Raw genomic sequence first — 25,015 nt, forward strand, 5'->3', positions numbered from 1 at the left:
GCAGTGCGCCAAGCAGCAGGTGGCCAGGGAGGAGCCAGAACTCAGGCTGGGCACCATGCCACTCGCTCTCATCCTGGTCCACTGCACCTGCTGCCACTGCTCTGTAGTGCTGCCTCAGAGTTGGGAGAGGCTCCCGCTGCCACAGCTGTGCTCACTGGCCATGAACCCGGCTTCTGGCTGAGCGGCGCTCCCTCTGTGGGAGTGCACTGACCACCAGGGGGCAGCTCCTGCGTTGAGCATCTGCATCTTGGTGGTCAGTGTGCATCACAGCGACTGGTCAACCGGTTGTTCTGGTCATTCAGCCATTTTGGTCACTTAGGCTTTTATATATAAAAATTTTTATTGATTTCATAGAGGAAGAGAGAGGGAGAGAGAGACAGAAACATCAGTAATGAGAGAGAATCATTGATTGGCTGCCTCCTGCAGTGGCTGCCACACACACACATTGAGGATCAAGCCCACAATCTGGGCATGTGCCCTGACTGTGAATCAAACCATGACTTCCTGGTTCATAGGTTGATGCTCAACCACTGAGACACACTGGCTGGGCTTTTTTTTTTTTTTTTTTTTTTTAAGATTCCAGTTATGAGTGAGAGAATGAGATAATTCAGTTTTTGTCATTTTCTATCTGGCTTATTTTACTTAGCATAGTGTCCTCCAGGCTCATCCATGGTGTCATAAATTGCAGAAAACAGCATACTTAAGAAGCAAGAGATAATACACCTGCATCTAATATGGGAATAATAAGGTTTCATCCCCCAACAGCAGTGTCTGATAAGTCCAATTACCATCCTATATAATAAAAAACTAATATGCAAATTGTCACCTGGACCAGAAGTTCACCCAGGAGTTCGAACAGGGGGTGGGGCTGGCTGGCCAACCACCCATGGCCCCGCCCCCCAGCCGGCCAATTGGCTCCGATCAGGTTGGGCCAGCTGGACCCTACCCGTGCACGAATTCATGCACCAGGCCTCTAGTGAAAACATAAAATGATATCAGTAGAGCCCAGAAGCAGCAAATTCTAATTTTTATTTCTTTGGTTAATCCTCATATGAGGATATTTTTTCCACTGATTTTGTTTAAATGACAGTAACTGGATTTTTTAAAAATATATGTTTTTATTTTAGAGAGAGAGAGAGGATGGGAGAGGGGGAGAGGAATAGAAGCATCAATGAGAGAGAAACATCTCCATCGATTGTTTGGCTGCCTCCAGCACACTGCCCCCCTACTGTGCACTGAGCCTGCAACCCAGGCATGTGCCCTGACAGGGAACTGATCTGGTGACCTCTCCACACTGAACCACTGAACCACACTAGCTGGATTTTTTAGAGAGAGTGGAAGGGAGGGAGGGACACCTCAGAAGGGGGGAGAGAGAGAGAGAGAGAGAGAGAGAGAGAGAGAGAGAGAGAGAGAGAGAGAGAAACATCAAGGTGAGAGAGACACATCAATTGGATGCCTTCCCCATGCACCCAGACCAGGGCCAGAGATTGAAACCGCAACCCAGGTACGTGCCCTTGACTGGGAATTGAAACTGCAACCCTTTGGTGCACAGGCTGACACTTTAACCACCAGCCAGGACAACAAGTTCCAATTTTAAAGAAACTGTCGCCAGTGTATATAAAAGCTGCACACAAAGATACAGATATATACTTTAACCAGTTGTTAGCAATGGGACAAATTTTTCTTTTGGCAGTCTGCAAAAAAAAAAAAAAAAAAAGGAGACTGCCTTTTGAAGGCGAACATTCTGGATTCATTCTGAGGACATCACAATGTGAATGGGAATAAATGAAAGGAAAACAAGCAGCAGAACTAGGACACTAGTGGGAGCAGCAGGTGATGAGACAGCAAAGGACAAATACAGTGTAACCTTCAGCAAGTGACTGAGTTTAAGTTTCATTATCACTGAAATACATTCATTCATTGAAGGCCTGCTACCAACTCTTCTAGGTAATAAAGATAAAGCACTGAACACGGAGAACATGGAGTGGGAGCAGAGGCCCAGCAAATACAAAGATCTAAAGCAAAATAAACTTGTTTGAGGAATATTAAAAGGCCAGTAAAAATGCCAAGTAGGGAGTGGGGGAAGGGGGTTGTTGTAGTAGATGAATGAGAGAACTAGGCAGAGGCCAGATCATACGGGAACTTGAGGGCAATATTAAGAACTTTGACTTTTATCCTAAGTCAGATGGACTTGATTGAAGAATTTCAAGCAGGTGCATGGCATGATATAATTTACATTTTTGCAAGATTGCCCTGACTTCTGTGAGAAGAACAAATTGATGGTGGGGAGTGGCAATGGGGCAAACTGTTAGGAAGAAGAGCAGAAGTCCAGGCAATAAATACTAGTGATTTGGAATAAGATGGTAGTAGCACAGATGGTCAGATACAGGCTATGTATACGTGTGTGTGTGTGTGTGTGTGTGTGTGTGTGTGTGTGTGTGTGTGTGTTATTGTTGTTAATCTTTACCTAAGGATATTTTTTCCATTGATATTTAGAGAGAGTGGAAAGGAGGGAGTAAGGTGGGGTAGGAGAGAGAGAAACACCAATGTGTAAGAGAGAGACGTTGATTGGTTGCCTCCTGCACACACCACAACCAGGCCAGGAATCGAACCTACAACTCTGGTATGTGCCCTTGACTGGAAATTAAACCTGTAACCCTTAGGTGCATGGGCTGATGCTCTAACCACTGAGCTGCCAGCCAGGGCAGACTATATATTTTTTCTATGTAGAGACAACTGGACTTTCTGATGGGTTGTATGCGGAGTAAGAGGGAAAGAATATGATCAAGAATGGTTGTGAGCGTCGTCCTTTACACCAAAAGAGGGCGGGTGGGTTTGATACCAGGTCTGTGCAGGGCTGATCAATGTTTCTCACTCACATAGATTTTTCTCTCTCCTTCCTTTCCTTGCTTTCAGATCAATTTTAAAAAATTATTGTGAAGATTTTTATTTGAACTGAATAAATAAAGTGACCCAAGGAAGGGGAAAGACTAAAGGAAGTATAGGTTTGAAGGTGTAGGGGTTAGGAATTCTATTTTTATCATGATAATTTAAGGTACCTATTAGGCATCCAAATTTTGAGATGATACGTAAACAATTGACTTATACAAAACTAATGCTAAATGAAGAGGTGAGCGCTGGAATATCAATGGCATTTATAGCTAGGGGACTAAATTAGATTTCTTGTAAAGAGAGTTATATATACAAAATAATGGAGAGTACCAACCAAGAAGGCTGCTAGAAGATGAGATCATTATAAATGCCTTACTGATGCTTGCTGTTATGAGTAGTTGAGGTCTGCAGTGCAACTTTCCCCAAGAACTTGGAAATTAAAAAAATACTACTGCTACCAGGATTAAACTAAAACCAATATGTGATGGGCCAATGCAGATATACAATGCCATTTTAAAGATATAGAACAGTTCTAAATCTGTAAGACATCACTATAATCTGTGTTATGAGATAAACTGTGTCCCCACAAAATTCATATGTTGAAGCTCTAACCAGCAGTACCTCGGAATCCTATATAATAATCCTATACAATAAAGAGGTAATATGCAAATTAACCCTCATACCCTCGCACAAGATGGCTGCCCCCATGTGGCCAAAGATGGCCACCACAAGATGGCTGGCAGGGGAGGGAAGTTGCGGGGGACCGGGCCTGCAGGGGAGGGTACTTGTGGGTGATCAGACCAGCAGGGGAGGGCAGTTAGGGGCAACCAGGCTGGCAGGGGAGGGGCGTTGGAGGCAACCAAGCCTGCAGGGAAGGGCAGTTGGGGGCAACCAGGCCAGCAGGGGAGGGCAGTTAGGGGCAACCAGGAAGGGTTGTTGGGGGAGACCGGGCCGGGAGAGGAGGGCAGTTGAGGGTGGTTGGGCTGGCAGGGGAGGGCAGTTGGGGCCAATCAGGCTGGCAGGGGAGCAGTTAGGTGTCGATAAGGCTAGCAGGGGAGTGGTTAGGGGGTGAACAGGCTGGCAGGCAGGCAAGTGGTTGGGAGCCAACAGTCCTGGATTGTGAGAGGGATGTCCGAGGGGTCCCAGATTAGAGAGGGTGCAGGCTGGGCTGAGGGACGCCCCTCCCCCCCCAGTTGCACGAATTTTGTACACCAGGCCTCTGGTGTTAATAATATATGGAGATAAGGTCTTTATAGAGGCAAATAAGTTAAAATGAGGTCTTTAGGATGAACCCTAAATCAACATAATTGGTGTCTTTAAGAAGAGGAAATTTGGATACAGATGTGTGCATGCACAGAAGAAAGATCATTTAAACAGAGAGAAAGAAGACAAACATCTACAAGCCAGGCGGAGTGGCCTGAGAAGAAACTCATACTGCCAACACCTTGATCTTGGACTTCTTGCCCCCAGAAATGTGAGAAAATAAATTTTTGTTGTCTAAGCCACTCAGTCTCTGGCATTTGTTATGGTAGCTCTAACAAGCTAATATACTCTGACTAAGTGTAATAACACAGCAAGTAAAGAGGTTTAATCACTTAAGGAAACATACAGAAAAATATAATATGTAAGAGTCTGAAACCAAAGGGGTCAGTTACAGGGCAACTTGGAACAAATGCCATATCAAAGGAGAGATGGTTAAATCTTAAATTCAAATACATCTATGAGTTAGTCATCAGAGAAGCAGATAGAATAAAATATTGAAGTAGGAGAGGATAGGAAGAAACATAAGATTGGGAAGACAAAGTGAATATATGACATGAAATGTGCAAAGATAGAGCAAATTGTAAATGAAGTCCCTCAAGGTGTGAGGCAAAGTTTCCACTAATATTGTAGATAGTAGGCTGAGGTATCCAAGATTCATACTTTTTAATACTTCAAGGTCATAAGGCCTTAAACAGGCTAGTTCAGACAAACAGTGTTATTTTGTGTGTCAGACTACCAATGGCCTGCCAAAATCCATTCTCATCTTTTAACCTATAATAGTAAACCTGATTTATTTTAGTTGGCACATTTCCATCCCACTAAAATATAGCATATCCTAGGTCTCCCTTACAGTTAGGTATAACCATAAGACCAGGTTTCTGGCTATCTATCCTAATAAAAGCCTAGGTGGCCCTCGTGCCCTCACATTGTCACAAGATGGCTGCCCCACATCATCACAAGATGGCTGCCACAAGATGGACACCCCCACATTGTCACAAGATGGCCCTTACAAGATGGCCACCACAAGATGGCTGGCAGGGGAGGGCAGTTGGGGGAGACCAGGCCAGCAGGGGAGGGCAGTTGGGGGCAACCAGGTTGGCAGGGGAGCGCTTAGGGGGCGATCAGGCAGGCAGACAGAGGGGTTAGGGGCAATCAGGCAGATAGGAAGGCGAGTGGTTAGGAGCCAACGGTCCTAGATTGCAAGAGGCAGTCGGACATCCCCCGAGGGGTCCCAGATTGGAGAGGGTACAGGCTGGGCTGAGGGACACCCCCCCCCCAGTGCACGAATTTCATGCACCGGGCCTCTAGTCGAGATATAAGAAGTACATGAAACTTCAAAGAGGTCTCCGTAAAGGTATGGAGTGAACCTTTCTTTGCCTTTTCTTCGCTACTTTCTTGGAATGTAAAGATGAGGGTTGAAGTTACAAAATCCATTTTGGACCATGAAGCAAAGGCCATACCTTTGGGAGAGGGCCGGAGAAGAGAACAGAAAGCTGGAAGGAACCTGGGCCCCGTGACTGAGGAGTCTTGATAGGAGGCTCCAGAATTCTTAAATACGAAAGAAATAAACTTCCATTTTAGCCTACTGCAAATAGAATTAAGTGCATATCTCTGCACTAGTGTTCCTCCACGATCTGTTTCTAGACTATTTTTTCAGTGTTATCACCTTGTCAACTCATTCTGCTTTTTTTCACTCATAGACTCTGTTGTATTTGCTATTCCCTAAATACCAATCCCCATTACTATCCTGATTCCATAATTTTTCTCAGTTGTTTTCTCTGAGTTGAAATCAGTATATCCTCAGTTTTCTTCCTTCCTACATACTAAAAGTTTCCTCATTGTTAAAAAACTATACTTACATTAAGATATAAAGGCAATTTACATGCCTAACCTGTTACTCCACTAATTACCAGTATTTCCTGAACTTATTTGGTGACTCTTTTCCTTTTACTGTCCTAATGTGTCTCTCTTGAAGTGGTGTGTTCAGGTGTGAAGGGTAATATTCCCAGGTACAAGCTAGTGATTTCCCCTTCAATAGTACACAAGAAACTTTTTTTTTTCTCCTCCAAATGTCTTCATTGATAACTTTCTTGATTTTATCTTCCTATTTTCACTTTATCTTTTTTCTCTTGGTATTCCAATATCTTACTTATACCTTAGTTTTTTCACTTTTCATACTCTGCTTTTTATTATGATCATTTTATTCATTCAATCTACATATGTTGAGGAGGGTTGGAAGTGAGGGTGGTAGGAATCTGAGTTTGAAGTTGAGAAGTAATCTTTAAAATTTCATCTCACTTAATCCTTTCAACAACCTTTTAAAGACCTATGATTATGCCCTTTTTCAGATGGGGGAAACACGGGAGATGATTATCTTACCTGCTCAAAGCTAGACAACTGGAAGAAGATAAAATCAAAACTTGAGATCAAGCCTTCTAACATTATCTCCTGTGTTCTTTCCACTATTCCATATTCACTTCTCTCTGGATTAGCTAATAAAAGGCCTTCCTGAGGAATCCACCTCTTTCTTGTTTTGCATGGTAAGTACTGTAGCTTCTGTTTTAATGATTTAATCTGAATTTGAATGCCTTAATGGGAACTGCACTGTTCAGTCCTCCAGAGTCCCCACCAATTCGGGTGGTCTAACTCGAGGTAGTTTCCTACATTTAAATCACCTTCTTGATCCTTCAGGCTTGTGAGTTTTTGACCCCTGAAGGTTCCTTCAAGCCCTGTTTTGGAATTCCACCTCCAGAGTCAGGAAGGCTGGGCTGAAGTCACAGCTAGTTCACCCACTAGTCTTACTGTAAGAATTTTTTTTAAAGGATTGAACTTTCTCTTTTACTATAACAAAGAGAACTTTACCCTTTTCCCTTTTCTTAAAGGATTTTCTTGAGTGAACTTGTAACCATAAATCCTTCCACTATTCCTTTTATAAGTCTATAGTTGCCTTGCTCAAAGCTGTAAGGACCTGCTTGTCATAGAGATAGAAACGTTTTAATTTTTACTCTTGATTATGGCAATTAACTAACACAGATGGTCACCAAAATGGTGACTTACCAAAGGGTGTATAGCAAATGGTGCTGTTAAGTCCTCTTCCGTGAAAACGTGCAAGTTGTGCACTGTATCTGCGTGGCTACATAAAAGAGTGAAGTTTCTGTCTGTCTTTGCAGTCATATGGGCGAACTGTGTGAGACGCCCAGCCCAGTCTGGTTTGGTGATCACAGAATAATAGAGCTCTTTTTTTTTTTTTCTTTGCTCCATTGGTGGAGATTTCTTAGAAGTTGCAGGATATTTTCCTTTTAATTTTTCCTTGACACTGACGTAGGTCTCTCACCTTTGCTTTCCCTCCATCCCCCACCCGCAGCAGTAACTTTGCTCCAGGCTCACTTTGCTCCAGTGCAACCCCATCCGCCACCAGAACTACGATTCCCAGCATTCTTGGTGCTCCCGCGCTCGGCTTCCGCTTCCGGTCCAGGGGCCGCAGAAACTGAAAGTACCGTGTTTTTAGGCGCCCCACTGAGATTGATTCACCTTCACCTGTGCGAGACCTAGTTGACCAGGTGGGAAACCAGACAGGCAGTAAAATATGAACGGAAGAGTGGATTATTTGGTCACTGAGGAAGAGATCAATCTTACCCGAGGACCCTCAGGTACGTTCGGAATTGGGCATCTTTGGGAGTAGGGTCCTTGAAGTGTGATTGCAAAGCAGACACCTCTTCTTCTGAGCCAGATATTTTTGGACTCGAAGCTGGCAGGCCCCAACCTAGAGGTTTCCTGCCACGCTTTCGAGCATGTAGAACAATATTTTGGCATCCATCGTTAGCCAGACAAGGACCTGAGGAATCCGTCTCATTTTTTTTTAGTTGGATTACCTTCTTTATTATAGTCAGGACAAGTTTCTTTCTGCTAATGGTACCAGAAAATCCTGGGAGAAAGCCTGCTTTTTAACCAGCACACAATGCACAACACACTCCTCCCATTGCCTGGTCTATACCTGTTTCTATGAGAGACTTTAATAAACATGGAATTATAAACGGTGTAGACTGTAAATGCACAGCCGTTTTCTTGGTGCTAGTATTCCTCCCTTCCTCCTTCTGGAAAAGTCATTTCGTGTCAACTTGAATTTTAAAGCAGAAAGAAAACTTAGCGATCTATTACAGAAGTTCCCAAACCTGGTTCTGCCTCAAAATTAACCAGGGTTTTGCTTAAAAAAAAAAAAAAAGTTAATTATTAGGTCCGGTCTCTAGGAATTTGGATTCAAAGCAGGCATTTTATCATTTGGGTTCTTGTGTGTGTGTGTGCTTCTGGAGTGCCAAAAATTTTCTGTTTCTTGACATGGATAATGGTTCCCTGATTCTGATACCGCCCAAATCTTCATTTACCCACAGCCCTCTTCCCCCTGATGCTCTTCACTCACGGGGCTGCTACCATTACTGCATGCTGCCTGTCTCGATTTTGTTGCTTTTCCCTTGCACCTGTCTAGTGTATGGATTCAGGAGCTTTAGCTGTGGGATTATGTAGGTCTCAATCTGATATCTGATTTCCTCCTAGTTCTTTGATATTTATACTCTGACCCATTTAACTGATGTAAGCCTTAGTTTCTCCTCTGTAAAATGTGCATAATAGGATACACTTCATAGGGTTATGAGAATGAAATGAATTAAACTATGTAATACCTTTAGAACATTTCCTACCACATGGTTAGCAATAGATAAGTATCTGCTATTACTGTTGTTATTGTTAATAGATGAATGGCGAGATTAACACAGTAAATCCCACTAAATACTGTTATTCCAAGAGTCTCCAATAAGTCATTAAGTACCATGAGCTCCATCTCCGAAATGTTTCTGTGAGCCTTCCACTCTTTTCTGTTTTACCTAGAACAGTCCATTATCTTTTCTCACATGGAATTTTGTAATAGCCTGACCACCATTTATAAATTATTCCCCATAACATATGGCTTTCAGAATCATTCATATTTTGCCTTCTTTCTTGTTATAAAAAATGGGAAGGTGACTTTACTTATCAAAATATAACTCATGGCTTATCTGCATGGTTTAGTGTCATGTACCATATGAGTTCCTAAACCTTTATCAAAGGCTCTTATGCCCAAGTTTCTTAGGTTCCCTTTTCCTGTTTTATGTAAATATCTCCTTTCTTTTTATTTATTTATTTATTTTTAAATTTAATAAATCTTTATTGTTCAGATCATTACAACTGTTTCTCCTTTTTCCCCGCAAAGCTCCCCTCCACCCAGTTCCCACCCCACCCTCTGCCCTAACCTCCCCCCCCCCACTGTCCTCATCCATAGGTGTACGATTTTTGTCCAGTCTCTTCCTGCACCCCCCACACCCTTTCCCCCCTGAGAATTATCAGTCCACTCCCTTTCTATGCCTCCGATTCTATTATATTCACCAGTTTATTCTGTTCCTCAGATTTTTAATTCACTTGATTTTTAGGTTCACTTGTTGATAGATATGTATTTGTTGTTCATAATTTTTATCTTTACCTTTTTCTTCTTCTTCCTCTTCTTAAAGAATACCCTTCAGCATTTCATGTAATCCTGGTTTGGTGGTGAATGAACTCCTTTAGCTTTTTCTTGTCTGTGAAGCTCTTTATCTGCCCTTCTATTCTGAATGACAACTTTGCTGGGTAGAGTAATCTTGGTTGTAGGTTCTTGCTATTCATCACTTTGAATATTTCTTGCCACTCCCTTCTGGCCTGCATAGTTTCTGTTGAGAAATCAGCTGACAATCATATGGGTGCTCCCTTGTAGGTAACTAACTGTTTTTCTCTTGCTGCTTTCAAGATTCTCTCTTTGTCTTTTGCCCTTGGCATTTTAATTATGATGTGTCTTGGTGTGGTCCTCTTTGGATTCCTTTTGTTTGGGGTTCTATGCGCTTCCTGGACTTGTAAGTCTATTTCTTTTACCAGGTGGGGGAAGTTTTCAGTCATTATTTCTTCAAATAGGTTTTCAGTATCTTGCTCTCTCTCTTCTTCTGGCACCCCCATAATTCTGATGTTGGTACGCTTGAAGTTTTCCCAGAGGTTTCTTACACTATATTCAACTTTTTGGATTCTTTTTTCTTCTTGCTTTTTTGGTTGAGTGTTTTTTGCTTCTTCGTTTTTCAAATCTTTGACTTGATTCTTGCGTTCCTCTAGTCTGCTGTTGGGTCTCTGTATAATATTTTTTATTTCAGTCAGTGTATGTTTAATTTCTAGTTGGTCCTTTTTCATATCCTTGAGGGTCTCGCTAAATTTATCGGCCTTTTCTAGGAGATTCTTGAAAAACCCTCTCGCTAAATTTATCGGCCTTTTCTAGGAGATTCTTGAAAAACCGTGGTTTTGAACTCTATATCCATTTCCTCCATTTCTTTCGTTTGTGATCTGTTTCTTTGTCTCCGCATTTTCGCTGCTTCCCTGAGTTGGTAGGGTAGCTTTGTGTGCTAGGTTTCCTATATGGCCCAGTGGGTCGGCCTCCCCAGTTACCTGAGGTGGACACTCTTGGTGCATCCCTTTGTGGGCTGTGTATACAGCCTTGTTGTAGTTAAGTCTTGATTGTTGTTGGTATCACTGGGAGGAATTGACCTCCAGGCCAGTTGGCTGTGAGGATCTGCTGTGTCTATGCCAGGAGAACTTCTGTGCTGGAGACAGCCTTATAGGATCAGACTTGCAAAATTGCAAAAACCTCTGTGCTCAGCTTGGATGGGGTGGAGTTTCAGGGCAGAGAAGACAGCCTTGGCTTTCCGTCAGCCCTGCCCTATGAGGCCCCTGGGTCTCAGTGTCCCTTGGTAATCGCTGCAAGCACCTCTGAGAGAAAGCTGCCCTCGAGTTTCTCCCAGTGCCAGACAGTCCAATTTCTCCCCCAATGAATCTGGATTCCCAGATTCTCGCCTGGAACTGGAGTTCAGTGCAGTCAGGTGCTTCCAGTTCCCTCCAGCTAGAGAAAGCCAGCGGCACACTCAGCAGTCAGTCCTCTCTGCGCGCACTTGCGCGTGCGCCTCCAGACCTCTGCCTTTCACGGCTCCCCTGAGTTTCCACCTGACAGTCCAGATTCCCCCCATAGGAGCCTGGGTCCCCAGGGGCTCGCCCGGAACTGGGGTTCAGTGCAGTCAGAACTGGGGTTCAGTGCAGTCAGGAGTTCCCGACTCCCTCCTGCTGGGGAAAGCCAGCGGCAACCTCAGCAGTCAGTCCTCTCTGTGTGCACTCGCGCGCACATGCGCGCTCCTCCAAACCCCTGCCCTCCGCGAATCCCCCGAGTCTCCGTGTGCCTTTCTCTCTACCTGACAGTCCAGACTCCCCCCGTATGAGCCTGGGTCCACAGGGTCTCGCCCAGAATTGGGGTTCAGTGCAGTCGGAACTGGGGTTCAGTGCAGTCGGGAGCTTCCTTCTCCCTCCCGCCAGAGAAAGCCAGCCAGGCACTCAGCCGCCCTTCCTCTCTGCGCGTGTATCTCTGTACCTCAGCCCTTTGCCGCTCCTCTGATTCTCCGTGAGCTTTTCTCTTCCCTTCTAGTTGTGGAATTTCCACTCAGCCAGCTTTCCTGTGGTTCTGGATGATGTCCATTCTGTCTTTTAGTTGTAGTTTTGAAATGGTTGTGCAAGGCAGCAGTTTAGGTGCTTACGTATGCCACCATCTTGGTTTCTCTCTGAAACATCTCCTTTCACCATCAAGGAGCTAACTTTGAAGCTAACATAGAAAATTATTAAACCAAAATTTGTCTTTTTTGTTGTTGTTTATTTAAAAAAATATGTTTCTATTGACTTTAGAGAGAGGAAGAAAGAGGGAGAGAGAGAAATATCTATCGCCTGCCTCCTGCATGCCCACTGCTGGGGACCAAGCCTGAAACCTGGGCATGTTCCCTGACTGGGAATCAAACCAGCAACCTTCTGTTGCATGGGACGCTCAACCAAGTGAGCCACAGTGGCAGGGCTGTTTTTATGTTTTTCATCCATTGATACTTGTTCTTCCCATAGGGCCCATTAAAACAATGGTAGTTCCTTTTCTGATTGCCCTGCATATATTTAAAGGCATCTAGTTGTCCTGCTTCTGTTTTGTCTCTTCCTGCTATAGTCTGCTTTTGATCTCTTGTGATGTGGTTTGAGGTTTTATTCTTGTCTCTTAGGAATTTAACGTACTTTGACATAGTCCTTTGGCTGTGGCATCCAACAGTATTTTCAGGATCTCCTTATTAGAGGAGAGCAGAACTCTGATATTATCTTGCATGTTCTAGTCACTAGATATTTTTAAAGTTCAGTATAGTATCACTTTACCTTTTTTGGTATTTGCCTAACAGTGTTGCTTGATGTTTAGCTCACATTCACTAAAATTCTGTGTTAATCTTACAGATGTTAGCATTTTTTTTCTGAATCATTGCAGTTAGGACAAACTTCAAGGAACTAATTAAGAAGAAGAATTATATCTAGCTAGTATATTTCCCCCAAAAGGGGTTTAATTTCTATACTATATGTGTATTTATTCACCTGGTGGCTTCTTTAAGTAGGTTCATGTCATACTCATATAAGTTGATAAACAAGAGAGTAGAGCCACAAATTTTGTATTGAACTTAGATTAGAACAATCATTTGAAGTTTGGGTGATTCAGTTAATAAGAAAAGGTATCAAACTTCTGTTATTAACTCCCAGAATTCCTTACCTGGTATGTGGTGTTCCTAAGAAGTCTCACAGTCTAATTCAGCTTTTTTTCACTGTATCATCATGCAGATACACAAGGAAGAAGTCCGTCATCACCACTGGAAACTTCCAGTGATTTTGGTAGTCCCCATAGGGACCTTTCTTTCTATAGAAGAACTATGAAAAGCCTCTAGTTCGCAGTATGCATTTCTGTTTGTGGACACTATTGTCACTCTTTGTGTACAACTTCCTATGCAGGAACTTGATAATTTAATCAGGTAACTGCAAGAATATACACTGACTGGCCAGATTATTATGATCTCTGAATGCATAATAATCTGGCCACTTAGTGTATATCCTATTAATAAAAGGCTAATATTGCAAATTGTCCCCTCCACCAGGAGTTCGACCAGCAGGCAGGCCGGCCAACCACCCATGTCCCCTTCCCATGGCCAGGCTGACCGGACCCCACCCATGCACGAATTCATGCACCGGGCCTCTAATTAATATATATATACATACACACACACACGCACACACTGAGTGGCCAGATTATTATGCGTTCAGAGATCATCATAATCTGGCCACTCAGTGTATATATCTTTGCTTTTTTTGTCGCCAATGATCTGTCAGGGGCAAAAGTCTTGGATATTTCCAGTGTTTGGGTCCATTTTGCAAGGCAGATGAACTGTTCTGTCTGATCTTGGTTACTTTAAAGGAAATAATGAAATCTTAGGAAAATTAAAACAATGTGGTATCTGGGGGGGCAAAAAGAAGCTTGGCATGCAGTTTGGCTTCTCTCCTATAACAACTTCCTCAACTGTGTAAGGAGAGGCTTAGGCCAGATGACTTTGCACATTTTTTCCACTTCCAAGAGTTCAGGATTCTTTGGTCATTTCACATATTATTTTATGATTCCTGCCATTTTGGACTAATAGTGGGTGCTTGAAGAATTGTCAAAGACAGTGGTCACAGTCTCAAATGTCTTCAAGGGTTTGAAGAGTTTACCTTTTATGCTTTATGGAACACTATCAGTTTTCTTTCTATGGTAGTCCAGCTAGATTAAGTCTTTAAGCCCCCTACTTGTTCCTTTATCAAATTGAGAGGTCTTAATGTTGGAAAGACTCTGTTACTCGAAGAAGTATGACCAGAATCTAATCTTGCTTCCCCCCCTCCCAACCTCCCACTGAAACAGGTAGAGATTGGTCATAAAGACAACCCTATTGTACATTGGGTATTAGGATTAGGATTCCTTGTTCAGGGCTGAGTCTCAATGGGTTTCAGCAAGTTGCTCCTGATATATCTTTAAAGAGTGGGGAAAGATCTCTTTCTCTACTCTCTTAAAAGGAGTTGCAGGAATAAATGGGTTGGTGTAATGTTTTAATACTGAATAATTAAGCAAATATCTTTTTGGTACTGTGCTAGTTACTTTATATATGTATTAACTCATTTAATTTTCACAGCAACCTTGAGAGTGGTAAGTGAATAATCCACATTAAGGGTAAGTGATTAATCCACATTAAGTATTTGCCCAAGTTCTAAAGCCAGTGAGTTTCAAGAGCTAGGAATTTAACCCAGATCTCTTGATTCTACTGTTTCATATGCTACATCCTAGTAGAGTAGCCATGTTTAGGGAGTTGACTCCAATCATTCTCCTGACCTTTATTTTATAATATCATGCCTTATTCCCAAAGGATTTGAGGCATCTTAAAGGACTTACACAATCCACAGTGGAAAGTTTTTATAGTTTGCTGTTGATAGAGCCAGGGCATGTCAAGGTGAGAACCTGAAAACAAGAAAACTCATTAAGTCCAAGCATTTAAGCCTCTACAAACCTCTCATGTGCTTTCTGTTTAACCTGAGACAGCTGCTAACAGTTTTCTGACCTATTCCTTCATGTACCAAATAGATCTGAGACTGAAATGCTGTATCTTTGCTGTATTTTCTATTGATTACATGAAGTCTAGCCCTCATGGAAATTACATAATTGGCATTCTCATGTAACAAGTTAAATCTCTGTGCAAAGATGCAGATGGTTATGGATTATGACCTGCATATATGTAATGGCAGGGCAAAGGAAGTATATAGCGGAATGTGTTCATCTGATCCTGTGATGGAAAAGTTCAAAGAATAGAGTTGTTGATAAGGCCAGATTGACCAATTACAAGAAGATAGAGCTTACGTTTATTTTGTAGATTGACCTTAGGCGAGTGTGAGAACAGGGATGGATATGGCCTAAGCAGTAATAGAGAAAATAAAATAAATTAAGCATATTTTAAACTCAGTGAGTAAACCAGCCTAGATAGAAGGAGAGTTAAGGGAGATGAGGTTGTTAAAATTGGTAGAGATTGGATGATTAAAAGTTCTCCATGTTACTGTGGAAACTTAACCTTTCTTTTTTGTTGTTGTTAATCCTCACTGGAGGATATTTTTTCCATTGATTTTTAGAGAGAGTGGAAGGGAGGCGGGAGGAGGGAGAGAGAGAGAGAGAGAGAGAGAGAGAGAGATTGGCTGCCTCCTACACGCTACCCCAACTGGTGGGGCTCGGAATCAAACCTGCAATCCTTTGTTGCGCAGGCCAACACTAACCACTGAGCACACTGGCCAGGGCGAAACTTAACCTTTCTTTAAGGTTCCATCTTGATTTCTTCTCCTTTGTATTTAGTGGTTAAAACTGAATTCAAGAGTCACCACCTCCAGGAAGCTTTTCTGATCCAGGCTAGATATCTCACTGATTAAGACTATCAGCCTGGCCGGTGTGGCTCAGTGGCTGAGCATCGACCCAATCAGCAGGAGGAAGCTGATCAGTGTTTCTCTCTCATCATTGATGTTTCTATTTCTCCCTCTTCCTTCTTCTCTGAAATCATGTGGCTAGGCAGCAAAGTAGCCAATTATTATATTTGAGTAAGATCAAAATTATGTATTGAAGAAAAAAAATTATATTTAGATTATGAATCAGAACAAACTATTGGTCTCAGAAGACTCAGAAATGAAGGGAAGCTATTTTTAAAAATACTCACTTAGTGTTTACTACATTATGATTAGAAATCATGGATGCTAGAATAAAAATTTTGAAAATGATCCCTATTTTTAAGAATGTTGCAGTTCAGCCTGGCTAGTGTGGCTCAGTGGTTGAGTATCAACCTATGAAGCAGGAGGTCATGATTTGATTCCCAGTCAGGGCATATGCCCAGGTTGTGAGCTCTATCCCCAGTGTGGGATGTACAGGAGGCAGCCAATCATTGAGTCTCTCTCATCATTGATGTTTCTGCCTCTTTCTCCCTCTCCCTTCCTCTCTGAGATCAATAAAAATATATTAAAAAGAATGTTGCACCCTAATCAGTTTGGCTCAGTGGATAGAGCGCTGGCCTGTGGACTGAAGGGTCCCAGATTCGATTACAGTCAAGGGCGTGTACCTTGGTTGCAGGCACATCCCCAGTAGGGGTATGCAGGAGGCAGCTGACCGATGATTCTCTTATCGGTATTTCTAATTCTCTATCCCTCTCCCTTCCTCTCTGTAAAAAAAATCAATAAGATATATTTTAAAAAAAAGAATGTTGCAGTTCAATAGGAGGATAATTATGATAGGCATGTGTCAAGTACCTTCAAGAGGTAGAATAATGAAAGTGCTATGGATCCTCATCAGATATGTTGTGTTCCTTGAAGAGTCAGAGGCAATGAATCATTTCAGGCAAAACAACAACAACAACAAAAACCCCAAGAAAATATTAAACGCCTTTAAGGAGCATTTTGGAAACAAATTAGATAATGTTATTTTTCCCCTTGTACAAAACTAAAGTATATTCAGGCAATGGCAATGATTATACATTGTGCCATTTACTGTATGTTGGGCAAGAAGAGTTGGAGTAAGAGAAAGTTGAAAAGAGGGTAGTGGAGAGGGTACTGATTATATTTTGAGGCAAAAATGAAGAGATTGAAACATTTCAAAAGCAATGAAGCAAACTGAGACATGGTGTAGTAGAGGCCAGGCATTTACGTTCAGTGCTTGAACAAGGGCTCGTTCTGGAGTGAGAGAATAAGAATGTCTACCTCGATATTTGAAAGCGAAGTTTAGGAGCAATAAAAAGAGGCCTCGGTATAGATCCTGGCAGGCACTGCCGGAAATATCTTTGGTAGGCCATATTTTGTTGCCCCTGTCAGAGGAAGCACTGGGATGAGGAGGGCATAATCCATGCTTTTATTGTTGGACCATCTTTCTGTTCCTTTGAGGTGAAAGATTTTCCCTCTTTCTGTCATTATTTGTCAATGCATATTTGTTACTGTCTTTTGGGAGAGGTAACAAAATGACAAGTGACATATTTCATCTTTGTAACAGTGGGTTTCTCCAGGGAATATATAATAATTTTGGGTCAAAAAATGCCTAGTAATTTAACTGGACTTGAAGATCTCCCTGACTTATGTGAGCTATGAGAATTATTCAGTATACAACTCCCTAGTTTTTGTGTGTCCAACCTTGTGGAGTTTCACTCAACATATGCATGACCTAGTACTTGGTAAAGACACATGCAGGTACCTAGAACTCCTTTTTTCTGTCTAACTACCTCCTTTTCAGAATTTTACCCTATAATTTCTAGCAACCTCACCTCCACAAACTTGGATTCCCCATCTCATCAACTCAGTGAAGCTGCTAGATTGTACTTGGGCCCTTCTTCCTGTGGTCATGATCCAGAAATTGCTGCTATACAGTAAATCAGGCTGATCAGAGAGTTACACTGTGTTAATTCAGCAGCATATTAAGAGGGATTATACACCATGACAAAGTGGGATTTATTCCAAGAATGCAAAGAAATTTAAGAAAATCCATCAATGCAATACATAATATTAATAGAATGAAGGAAAACCTTCATGATTATCTCAACAGAAAAAGTATTTGAGGAAATTCAACACCTTTTCATGGTAAAAACAATCAACAAATTATGAATAGAAGGAAACTTCCTCAACATGACAAAGGTCATATATGAAGAATCCACAGCTAACATACTCAATAATGTATGAATAAAAGTTTTTTCCTCCTAAGATCAGAAACAAACAAGAATGCCTGCTTTCACCACTTCCATTTAACATGGTATTGGAAATTCTAGTCAGAATAGTTAGGGAAGAAAAAGAAATAAAAGGCATTTACAGAAGACACAATCTTCTTATATATACAAAATTCTAAAGATTCTACACCAAAAAAACCTGTTAGAATTAATAACAAATTTTGCAAAGGTTGCAGGTTACAAAACACAAAATTAGCTAAGTTTCTATACATTTAACAATGAATAATATGAAAAGGAAATTAAGCAAGAAATTCCATTAACAATAGCATCAAAAAGAATAAAATACTTATACTGTTAGTAAATTCAACCAAGAAGGTAGTAACTTATACTTTGAAAACTGTATAATTTGGCTGGAAGAAATTAAAGACAAAAATAAGTAGAAATATATCCCACATTCATGGATTGGAAGATTAATAATGTTAAGGAAGTAATACTATCCAATGCACTCTTCAGACTCAATGTAATCTCCATCAAAATTTCATCAACCTTTTTTCAGAAATAGAAAACCCCATTCTAAAATTCATGTGAAATCTCAAAGGACCTCCTAACAACTAGAGAATCTTTAAAAGATTAGAACAAAGTTTGAGGACTCACACTACTTCCTGGACTGGAGCAGATACTTGTACACCAGTGTTACAGCAGCATTATTCACAACAGCCAAAGTATGGAGACAATCAAGTGTACATTGATAGATGACTAGATAAACAAAATATGGTATGTACATGCAATGGATTATTATTCAGTCTTTAAAAGGAATGAAATAATTCTGATACATGTTACAGCAAGGATGAACCTGGAAGACATTGTACAAAGGGAAGTAAGCAAGACAAAAGAACAAATATTGGATTATTCCACTTATCTGAGGTATGTAGAATAGGCAAACTCAGAGAAACAAAGTATAATAGAGGTTCTCAGGGGTTGGAGGAAGAAGGAATGAGAAGATATTCTTTAATGGGTACAGAATTTTTGTTTGGTATGATAAAAAAGTTCTAGATATGTATAGTGATGGTTGCACAACAACATTAATCATGCACTTAATGCCATTGAATTAATGTAACACACCTAAAAATGGTTAAAATGTTAAATTTCTTGTTACATGCATTTTACTACTAAACAAACTGAGTTGTGTGTCTCATACAGTTTTATTTTATGTTATGTTTATCTTATCACAAAATAAATAAGTAGTGGGTTGTGTATTTAGTAGAGTTGGATTGATGTCTAAGGGAAATTATAAAATTATCTTGTATAGAAAAAGCCTATAGGTAAATACAGAGAAAATAGGGTGTTTGTCAGTCTGGAGTTCATAACTCAGCAAGCAGCATTTATCATTGATGTTAGTGGACTATTTTTTTTTTCTTTTTAATTATGCTCAGACATTATTTCTAGAATAACAGATTGTTAAACACTGGTCTTTTATTTTATAACTTTTAGATTTAATAGACAGGAATCTGAATAAATTAAAGGTTTTTCCTTTTCTGGCCTGAAAGTTTGGCAATAGGGACCCTAACTAAGGTGACAAAACTCCAGAATGACCAATTCTTTCTCTGGAATATATTACCCTTGGGGACTGTTCTACAACAATTATCCCAACACTTGTTATTCAGAGCCAGACCAAAGACATTTTTTTCTAAAGCCATTTTTTTATATTTTCTGCAAAGATACAGTGTAGTAATAAAATGGTTTATAACTCACACTTTGGAATTAAACATCCTGGCTTAGTGTCTTGGCTTTATGAAAAGCTAACTGACCTTTTGTAAAGTTACCTAATGTCTTTATGTCTCACCTTTTAAATTCACCTGTAACATTTTTTTGAGAAGATTAAATGAGATAATATATGTGTAGTACATAGTGAATACCTGGTACGTATTTAATGCTCAGTAAATATTAGGTGTTGCTGCTGCTATTACTGATCTTATTCATAAACAAGCTCAAGGTCCAGACCTGGAAATAGGAGCAGTCCACAAGAAGATGTTTCTTGTTTAAATTTCCAAGGCTCTTAACCTAGGCACACTCTCTCCCAGTCCTATGGAGGTGGTGTCATTCTTATGCCTTACTTACTTTTGTTGTGTTTAAGACTTCTCTTCTAAAGTTGAGACTAAGCCACCCATTTTAATCTTGCCACTGCAAACCAAAATTAATTTTAGACTGTAGTAAAGAGTAAAAAGCATTAATATGAGCAAAAGAAGCTGCAGCCCAGGATAGATTCAGGTAGCAACCTAAATTGTGCCCCAGGAAGAACAAAGAAAGGGTTCTTAAAGGGAAAAATCACAAAATGTAATTCTTTCATGCGAATGAAGAATTACTGTCTAGGTTAACAAGGTTTGGTTAGTTGCAATATGCAAACAAGGGAGGCAGAAACTACAAGAAGGAGGTAAACTCCATATGAGTCCATGTAGCAGTTGTTCCAGGATATTGATGACTCAGTCTTGAACTGTGTTTAGCAACAGATTTAGCAACTTAATAGCAGCTCTGAGAATTGAGGCTCAAATGTGCAGAGGCTGTTGGGCCCCGCTTTCTTAATAGCCTCCTGACTCCATTTTAGGCCCCCCTGATATAAGTGACTACAGTTTAGATATTTTGGTTCACATCACATTTTAAAATTTATTTTTTTTATCTCTAGTAAATCTACTAGTAGTCGTTTTCTTTGCTCTCTCACCTTAACCCCTTTTGGATCGTAGATGCTGAGAACTGAATTGATTATATCCTTTAGATCCATAACACATTGTCATCATCAGTACATGCAAGATCTTTTTTGTTTTGTTTTATTTTTATCTTTCATTTCTAACCTCATCCTGTATCTTTCCCTAATAGTTACCCACTCTAATATTTCTTCACATGTCCTTAAATATGCATGCATTTTTGTAAATAGATGATACTGTTTTGTGCGAATGGGTTTTTAATTTATAAGAAGATATTGTGCTATTAATATCAAAATTAAAATTTAAACCTCCATTACTTTATATATGACTAGAGGCCCAGTGCATGACTTTCCTGCACTGGGGATTGGGGAGTCCCTCAGCCCGGCCTGCGCCCTTTCCTCAGTCTGGGAGCCCTTGAAGAATGTCCTTAGTCAGACAGCTGCCGCATAGGCGAGGCGGAAGAGGCTCCCACCACTGCTGCGCTCGCCAGCCTTCAGCCTGGCTTGTGGCTGAGCGGCACTCCCCCTGTGGGAGTGCACTGATCACCAGGGAACAGCTCCTGTGTTGAGCGTCTGCCCCCTGGTGGTCAGTGCACATCATAGCGACTGGTCATTCTGCCATTTGGTCGATTTGCAAATTACCCTTTTATTATATAGGACTAGAGGCCCGGTGTGCGAAATTCACGTATGGGGTGTGTGTCCCTCAGCCCAGCCTGCACCTTCTCCAATCTGGGACATCCCTCTCACAATCCAGGACTGCTGGCTCCCAACTGCTCGCCTGCCTGTCTTCCTGATTGCCCGTAACCGCTTCTGCCTGCCAGCCTGATCACCCCCTGACCACTCCCCTGCCAGCCTGATTGCCCCTAACTGCCCTCCGCTGCAGGCCTGGTTACCCCTAACTGCCCTCCCCTGCAGGCCTGGTCACCCCTAACTGCCCTCCCCTGCAGGCCTGGTCACCCCTAACTGCCCTCTCCTGCAGGCCTGGTCCCCTTAACAGCTCTCCCCTGCAGGCCTGGGTCTCCCCCAACTGCCCTCCTCTGCCGGTCTGGTCACCCCTAACTGCCCTCCCCTGCTGGCCATCTTGTGGTGGCCATCTTGTGTCCACATGGGGGCAGCCATCTTGTGTTTTGGAGTGACGGTCAATTTGCATATTACTCTTTTATTAGATAGGATAGAGGCCTGCTGCACCTGTGGGGGCCAGCTGGTTTGCCCTGAAGGGTGTCTTGGATCAGGGTGGGGGTTCCCTTGGGGCATGGGGTGGCCTGGGCTAGAGGCCTGTGGTGGTTTGAAGGCCGGCCCTGGCGACCCAAGCAGAGGCCCTGGTATTTGGGATTTATTTATCTTCTATAATTGAAACTTTGTAGCCTGGAGTGGAGGCCTGGGACAGCCAGGGTGTGCAGGAAGCTTGGCTTCCTCCATTGCTGGGGAAACCCAAACCTCCTGCTCGCTCCGTGCCCGCAGCCATCTTGGTTGGGTTAATTTGCATACTCACTCCTGATTGGCTGATGGATGTGGCTTGAGGGTGTAGCAGAGGCATGGTCAATTTGCATATTACTCTTTTATTAGCTAGGATTATTCAGTGCTTCTAACTTTTAACTATGTTTTAGTTACTGATTCCCCAAAGGATAGACACCTAAATTACTATCAGTCCACGCTATCACAAAACATGCTGCAATTAACATATTCTTACATCAGCCTTATAGATAGGATGATCACATTGGTCCAAACTGAGATGCCTTTGAAATTGAAGGGGAGTATTTTTATTACAGGAGTATTTCAAGACTCCCAGACCAACAGGAAATGTGGTCCACCCCGTTTATGGCAGATTGTTCTAAGACACAGCTGATAATCAACAGATATGTACTGGGATGGTCTTTCCCTTTTTGTTTCCAGCTGATATCTGTTGCAGTTGGTTGGTGCATGTGCTGGACTGATTATTGCTTATTTTAAATGCCACTCTTTGTAGATACTGCTCATGAGGAGAAATGTCTGGGTTACAGGTTATAGACATACTTAAAGTTTGAGTTTGTCCAGTCTTGTCCTATTAATGGATGGATGGACTTCTTAAAAATATATTTTTTATTGATTTCAAAGAGGAAGAGAGAAGGAGAAATGGAAACATCAACTATGAGAGAGAATCGTTGATCAGCTGCCTCCTGCATGCCTTCTACTGGGGATTAAGCCCATAACCCTGGCATGTGCCCTGACTGGGAATTGAACAAGTGACCTCCTGGTTCATAGGTCAACCACCAAGCCACACCAGCGGGCTGGATGGACTTTTTAATCTGTTTCCCTATATTTCAGGTTTATTCACATTTGTACTGTATAGTTATTCATCCTTTCTCCATCAAACTATCTGGTTTGGGACTGTAAGCAGGTACTACTAGTTCATTAACAACTACTTTAGTGCAATTCTAGTTTATAAGGGTTTTTTTTAGATTTATTAAGATAATTGGATCCTAACAATTACCTTTTGAGGTAGAGAGGGTAACATTATAATCCTTATGTTACAGAAAAGAAAGCTGTGGATCAGAGATGCAATGACTTTTTTTAGTCCACAAATCTGTTAAGTTATGGAGTTGAATTTGTGACCCGGTCTTCTGATTTTTATTTGCTTTTGCAAAATCTAAAAGGGACAAGAAAAGGGGTAAATTTCTGTTTATGATTAAAGCAGGAACTGTCTAGTTTAGCTTTATGTCTTTCTCAGAACATAACACAGTACCTGATACATGGTCAATCAGTAATTTTTTATTTACTTATTGATTTATTATTATGTTTGTTTTTTTTAGAGAGAGGGAGAGAAAAAAAACATTGATATGTTGTTCCACTTAGGCATTCATTGGTTGATTCTTGTATGTGCTCATCTTGACTGGAGATCGGACCCACAACCTTGGCATATTGGGATGATGCTCTAACCAGTGCTCGGCAAACTGCGGCTCGCGATCCACATGCGGCTCTTTGGCCCCTTGAGTGTGGCTCTTCCACAAAATACCCCGTGCGGGCACGTACATTGCGATTGAAAGTTTGTGGCCCATGCGCAGAAGTTGGTTTTCGGCTCTCAAAAGAAATTTCAATCGTTGTACTGTTGATATTTGGCTCTGTTGACTAATGAGTTTGCCGACCACTGCTCTAACCAATTGAGCTACCCAGCCAGGGCCAATCACCAGTAATTTTTAATGAACACATGAACTGGGGATTATGTAGATATCCATAGGTACCAGGTTTGAATTGGTAATGTTGCTGCTTCTCAGTACTTTGGTGACTTCTGTTTCTTGCAGCAGTGCTTTGAATTATAAGTGAGTTCAGTTCTGTAAATGTTCTGGCTGAAGAAAGGGATTTCACATCAGTCCAGGAGTTTTCATATTCAGTGGTGTGGTTCATTTACAACTGAAGTAGCAGTAGGTTATAAACATGCCTGTATGATGGGATTTCTAGAGGGAATAGACTGCACTTGTTTATTTTTAGAAAATTTCAGTAAGATTTCTTTCACTCTTTTTTTTTAGACACTGTTCTATAGGTTTAAATAACCAGTAGCAGAGTTCCTCCTCTTTCGTTTCTTGTTTTTAATTCTCATCCGAGGATATTTTTCCATTGCTTTTAGATGGAGTGGAAAGGAGATAGGGTGGAGAGAAAAAAACATCAATGTGAGAGAGAACATTGATTGGTTGCTTCCCGCATGCACCCTTTCCTGGCCAGGGATTGAGCCTGCAACCAAGCTACGTGCACTTGACTGGGAATTGAACCCTCAACCCTTTGGTGTGCGGATTAATGCTCTAACCACTGAGAAAACCAGCCAGGGCCCCTTCTCTTTCTTACTACTACGGTATATTGCATTCATCTGCTTAAAACGTGCTTTCTACCCAAGATTTCTAGTGGCAGCTGCAGTAGTGTTTGATTAGGATGTTGGATTTCACTGAAAGATTTTCTCCAAATAATTTTTTTTTTTTAAAGGAGCAAATTCTTTCTTTCTTTCTTTCTTTTTTTTTAAATATATTTTATTGATATCCCACAGAGAGGAAGGGAGAGTGACAGAGAGCTAGAAACATCGATGAGAGAGAAACATCAATCAGCTGCCTCCTGCACACCCCCCACTGGGGATGTGCCCGCAACCAAGGCACATGCCCCTGACCAGAATCAAACCCGGAACCCTTCAGTCCGCAGGCCAACGCTCTTTCCACTGAGCCAAACCGGTTTCGGCTCCAAATAATTTGTTCCAGTATTGAGAGAGGCTAGTTGGCCTGAGCCACCTTGCTCAAACCTGTCACAGTTGTTGTTTTTTAAATATATATTTTTATTGATTTCAGAGAGGAAGGGAGAGGAAGAGAGATAGAAACATCAATGATGAGAATCATTGATTGGCTGCTTCCTTCACGCCCCCTACTGGGGATTGAGGCCGCAATCCGGGCATGTACCCTTGACCAGAATCTAACCCAGCACCCTCCAGTGCACAGGCCAAGGCTCTATCCACTAAGCCAGCTAGGGTAAACCTGTCACAGTTTTGAAGTCATTTCAAAGCCTTCCATAAGGTAGG

At 41.6% G+C, this 25,015-nt stretch overlaps 2 protein-coding genes across 2 annotated transcripts in view; one reads left to right on the forward strand and one right to left on the reverse strand.

The window, feature by feature from the left end:
• The window catches only part of LOC308257410 (disintegrin and metalloproteinase domain-containing protein 20-like), a gene marked incomplete at both ends in the record, with an annotated part of 33,017 nt that extends 25,688 nt beyond the window's left edge, over positions 1 to 7,329 (reverse strand). The window contains 2 exon segments of the mRNA XM_080686985.1: positions 6,535 to 6,552; positions 7,213 to 7,329. Of these exon segments, the coding sequence (XP_080543111.1) occupies positions 6,535 to 6,552; positions 7,213 to 7,329 (135 nt within the window).
• A 291-nt stretch (positions 7,330 to 7,620) lies between these two features.
• The window catches only part of LOC308250804 (synaptojanin-2-binding protein), a 34,178-nt gene continuing 16,783 nt past the window's right edge, over positions 7,621 to 25,015 (forward strand). The window contains exon 1 of the mRNA XM_080673532.1: positions 7,621 to 7,805. Coding sequence (XP_080529658.1) covers positions 7,742 to 7,805 — 64 coding nt within the window. The 5' untranslated portion in view covers positions 7,621 to 7,741. The remainder of the gene's footprint in view (positions 7,806 to 25,015) is intronic.

This window comes from Plecotus auritus (assembly GCF_963455305.1).
Source record: "Plecotus auritus genome assembly, chromosome: 1".
NCBI lineage: Eukaryota > Metazoa > Chordata > Mammalia > Chiroptera > Vespertilionidae > Plecotus > Plecotus auritus.